General features: G+C 43.9%; 1 protein-coding gene across 1 annotated transcript; it reads right to left on the minus strand.

The window, feature by feature from the left end:
* Positions 1-3,709: 3,709 nt before the first annotated feature.
* LOC119306065 lies at positions 3,710-5,226 on the minus strand. Its single transcript, XM_037582398.1, has 2 exons — positions 5,139-5,226; positions 3,710-4,641 (listed from the first exon to the last, which is right to left on the minus strand). The coding sequence occupies exon 2, from the start codon at positions 4,614-4,616 to the stop codon at positions 3,984-3,986; it is 633 nt and encodes a 210-aa protein (XP_037438295.1). The 5' UTR covers positions 4,617-4,641; positions 5,139-5,226; the 3' UTR covers positions 3,710-3,983.
* Between the last annotated feature and the right edge of the window lie 60 nt (positions 5,227-5,286).

Here is a 5,286-nt window from a genome sequence, read left to right on the forward strand (position 1 = left end):
ATCAAATGCTTTCAAACTTGAGGACATGAATTTCAAAGGAAAGTTCAACCAATTTACAGACGAACTATCCATTTAATTCCAATTCACAAAGAATTCACCTTAAGTGTTAGCTCGTTCCCATCCATCCATATGCTACTCTCTTTGGAGAAACTGTGCTGGCAACATAACCGCATATGAGTCGGCAGGTGAAACTGTGCTGGCCATATAACGGTTGACTCTGGAGTGCCCGACCAAACAAGATAAGACTGGGGCAAGCAACAAAGAGCCACCCGAATAGGCCGAGACTGATGTTGCACAAAAGTGGTCTTCGAATGGAAAGCGAGGGACGGGGGAATGAAGAAGCTTCTGCCGTGAGGGAGAAGCGGAAAATATGTGTAGTTCAACCAAATTTGGTTGATGGACTCGATTCTAGTGTCAAGAAGTTGAGCATTTATCTGGGGCCATGCAGTTTAGATGCAGCTATCCTGAGTTCCTGACAAGTTGACAAGTTCAGAACATGCAGTGCTGCAAGACTAGAATGCGATCTTGACTTGATTTGTCTGGGGCCATGGGTTTGCCACTTGTTTGACAGAACTAGCAGTGTAGTCTTTGGGTGTGCTTGGACATCATACAGTGTGCTGCCATACTGATCTGTTGTCTTACGAAATCAAATGTAGAGAGTGGCCCCTGCTGAGATGGAGATACTTTACTGTGAGAGTTGCTCATGCAACAAGAAGATAAAATCTCTTCAATGGTCCACACACCTAGCTAGCTAGCCACAAGATTACAAGTAGCTCATGATCATTATTAAGTGACAGAATCTCTTCAGTGGTCATGACACTTAGCTGTAAGATTACTACAAGTAGCTCATGTTTGGTAGCTGAACTAGTATTGTTTTTACATGATTTATTTTCAAAAAGAAAAAAATGTGAGGAAAATGAATTTATTTTCTTCGGAACATAACAAGATAGATATCCCTGTGGAAAAAATCCTAATCACTTTCTGGCATGAGTGGACTTCACTTGACCACATGTTCATACTAAATCACTTTGGCAAATCTTTGTTGTGCCTATGACATATGTAATCTGAGATTAGCCCTCATCCTCTACTCTTCATGAGCGACAAGTGTAAGGCCAGCAGCCATGAGCCTTAGAACATGCAGTGCTAACAGCAAGTGTAAGGCCAAGATACCTGGGGTGACTGGAGAGATCAAATCAGCCTTTCCAGCCAGCTTGCCACACTGACAGACAGACAGGTGCATGCACTTGACTTAATTTTACCTACAGATTAATCCAGGCATTGCAACAGATTAATTTTACCATCACCACATAAGTTTCAATCCCAAACTAATTGTTAATCCAGGCATATTGGGGTATGATTCTAAAGCAAGTCAAATGCTCAACGCAAGAAAGACCTGCTGAAACATATATGTTCTGTAAACATATATGAGAACAATTCATATATGTTTAGACCCCGCAAAAAAAAAATTCATATATGTTTAGAGAACATATTTCAGCAGGTCTTTCTTGCGTTGATATATGAATCATTCTTATTGCCATCTTCATAAGTTGCTCAAAAACAAGAGGATGCCGGACAATTAAAAATGCTGAATATGTCTGTCCACAAAAAATAAATCCCCTTCTGAATCATTCTTATTTATTTTGGGCTATATTGTCATGCCGAAGAAAATCAAATATAACTAAAAAGATCACAATTTCAAATATAATACATGCATTGGAACCGAGCAGCCAACACAACAAACATGAGAGACATAGTATGCTTCAGCTTGGAAATGTGATATGCCACTTTCACAGGATACAAATAAAGGTGGTTGACTCATAATAAGTCTGATTCTAGTCATTTTTACTCCCCGAGAGATAAGAAATGCAAGAAGCAGCAGTCACCATGTGAGATGCCGAAATCTAACATATCATGTGCTAGACCAGCACAAGCTTTCAACTCAATGTTCAGAGAGAATAGATTGCTACGAGCCTGAACAATTGCATGTCTCTTATCTACTTATAGTCAGTAGGGATGTAGGGCATCATTACCACCCAAATGATCAATTGGTATCTCATCGCGCAATCACAAACAGAAATAGACCCACTTTGAGAAAGCAAACATTTTTTAAAGAATTAGACATATTTAAAGAATTTAGTGAAGAGAAAAGCAAACGCAGATATATTCAAGTACACATGGCATATGATCAGATAGCAGCTTAGACTTGGATGAAAGAAAACTTCCATTAAACTGCAGGCACAGCTGAATAATTAATGGACACCTGCGCATTTAGCAACTATATGAAAATTGAAGTTATGAAATATACCTCTAAAAACAGAGTATCCTTTTTCAATTTCTTTCTGACTTGTGTAAAAATGGGGGAAGCAACAGTGAAATGCAAACCACATGAGACACTGGACTGGCGACTAGAGACTAGTCATGCACAGACAAGACCATGAACTGAAGAAGAACGACGTTGGTCAAGCAAGTTGATTCAGGCAGAGGTAAAACATCTGATTGATCAACAACCAATCTGAGACTGAAATTTTAGCGGCAACCAATCACGACCATGAACGAATTCCTGATCATTTAGTCCTACGTTTTTTGTTCAACCAGACATCAAGTTCAGACCTTCAGAAAGAAGCATGATCATTGCTACTGATGATACCTAAAACCGATCCTTACATAACATGAATCATTGAACAGAACATGGCCTTATCCCTCACCAACTTGCCACACTGACAGATGATATGAGAGCAAACCTATGCTTTGATGCTCCAAACATTTGGCCCCAGCACAAGCTAATCCAAATTAATCATACTACAACACTGCATGTGTTGATCCCATGGTCTTTTCCCCTGCCATATTTTCTGATGACAACTACACTTCAGTCACAATGTCTTTCCTCCCGGCTATAAATTCAGCAAGCAACTATGATCAACACCATCACTTCTCCGAATTTCCAGCTGAAAAACAAGACCCGTAATCAAGCATGATTAGCGGCAAGTGACTTGCTCAATTGGCAAAGTGCAGAGGATGGCAGCACTTAAGAGGAATAAGCTGATGACAGCAACAGCCAAAGAAGATGAGAAGTGCTGCATCTCTGTAGATGTCAAGGGCCACTGTGTCATGTACACAACTGATGGGAGGCGCTTCGAGGTACCATGGCTGTACCTCAGCACGACGATCTTCAGTGAGCTCCTGACGATGTCCGAGGAGGAGTTTGGCTTCTCAAGCCATGGCAAGATCACACTGCCTTGTGATGCCGAAGTGATGGAGTATGTCATATGCTTGCTCAGGAGAAATGCCTCTGCCGAGGTCGAGAACGCGTTGCTGAGCTCTATGGTGACATCTTGTCACCACATTGGTTGCACAATGCCAACTGTTGAAGCCAACAAGCAAACTTGCTGTTTGTAGCTCCTGAAGAACATGCATGCAGAGCTTGTTCTTGTCTTCTGTTTTCAGTAGTTTACATTGATACTGTAGATAGTTAGATATAGGCAATAGGAGAAGGGAAAATGTTGAGTAATGCACTGCAATCTTGAAAGCAATCAAGCGGGAACATATACATGTATACAGTGAATAAATAATTGCTGCAACTGCTCATTTAGATGCCAATTTATCAGTACTGCTTTCATAAAGCTGAATGGAAAATACACAAGTTTTAATACATCTATCATCTAAGCCAGGTTATTAGGGGAAAATAGAATGAATAAGTGACATGACCAGGTGATACAATCATACAAGAGCCATCTTCAATGATGAACCTTTCAGATAAACTTTCAAAGGGCCATCAGGAATTCAGGATAAGGCATAATCAAGTAGTACTTAAGAGTTAAGACAGACTCGATCGCTGATAAGTAGCATAATACATACATAAGTAGTCGTTCTTGGCTGGATAACGACGATGCAGAAAACAACATAAGGAAGCCAATTGAGGATCCATCGATGAGCCTCCTTTGTCTTACTTGCAGCTAGCTAGCTTAATTATGGCAATCGAGCTTTTACTTCGCTAGGCCAGTGGGTCGACGTGAAGTGGCAGCGGCATCGGCCAGGTCAATGTGCTCTTGAACAAACTTCTCCAAGGTATTCCTGTGGTCCTTGAAGGCCATGATGTTGTACTCTTTGGTCGCCGTAGTGTTGGCCCTGAAGACGATCCTATCACAGACGTGGATGGAAATGTCAAACTGGTCATGCACGATGAGGCTCTGCGCGGCAAGAGCAACCTCAAGATAGAACTCCGCAGGTGCGGCCGCGGGCAGCTGCAGGGTCATCAGCGTGCGGAAGAGATCATTTCCATGGAGGCCCGCGAGCTGGCCAGCAGGGGAGACGCAGCGGCGGCTGCCTTTGCAGTGGTCTTTAGGGCGGCGCATGGCCTGGAGGCGAGCAGTGAGGTTGTCCAGCTTCCTAGTGACATACTCCAATTTGTCAACCAAGTCGTCCAACGTCCCTTTGAACCGATCGGCAAAGGTGGCGTCGAAGATGCAATTTACTGCGGCACCACCCAGCAACCGACTGATGCGTTCCAGAGCATCGGGCTGCGCGTGGGAGTCTATGGACACCTTCAGAAGAGGTTTGGCGCTCGCAATAATCGCCTCTATCGCCCCCATGTCAATGGCCGGCCACACTGTTGACATGAGCGATCACCCTCACTCAGTCTTGCTGCAAAGGTAGGATTAGATATGGAGGGGTTAACAATCACACACGGTTCTCCATTTAACAAACATCAATGCAGAAACAATGATTCACACGAAGATATATTGTTATTTCAGGGATGAATATATATAGTAAGAGGCCAAAGTAAAACTTCACAGAAGTTAATTAGGTTGCGAAAATTGATGGTAGATGGCTAATAGCCGACTCCCAAATTGGTCCGCTGCTGTTTCAGATTGGCTAATAGCATTAACTGAACCCTTAAAAATATCCCAAAACTGGTGTACATTGAGTCGATTGCATACTAGGAATACAAGAAAAGTTTGCCTGAAAGCTGCACAAGAGCAGATCAAGCAAATCAGATCTGGGCATAGGATTTAGTGGGGATGGGGGCGGAGAGGATGCCCGGCGGTGAGTGGCGGAATTCGTGCAGTCGCCGTTAGGGCGGGTACTGCAGAAGGAGCCGGTGAGGCGTCGGACGGGTGGCGAGAGAGGCGAATGCATACCGGCGGTGAGGCAGGTGCGGGCGCGACGAGCGGCCTTCGGCGAAGACGGAAGGCGGCGGCCGGCACTCCGATGACGGCGGCAGGCGGAGGCGGCGGGCTGGAGACTGGGGTTTGATTTGGGTGCGGAATCTTGCCTTGTCTCCCCCGC

This window comes from Triticum dicoccoides, chromosome 5B (assembly GCF_002162155.2).
Source record: "Triticum dicoccoides isolate Atlit2015 ecotype Zavitan chromosome 5B, WEW_v2.0, whole genome shotgun sequence".
NCBI classification, from domain to species: domain Eukaryota; kingdom Viridiplantae; phylum Streptophyta; class Magnoliopsida; order Poales; family Poaceae; genus Triticum; species Triticum dicoccoides.

Coding starts and splice junctions, on each gene's coding strand:
- LOC119306065 (XM_037582398.1), bottom strand. CDS start 4,616: ATGTCAACAGTGTGGCCGGCCATTGACATGGGGGCGATAGAGGCGATT.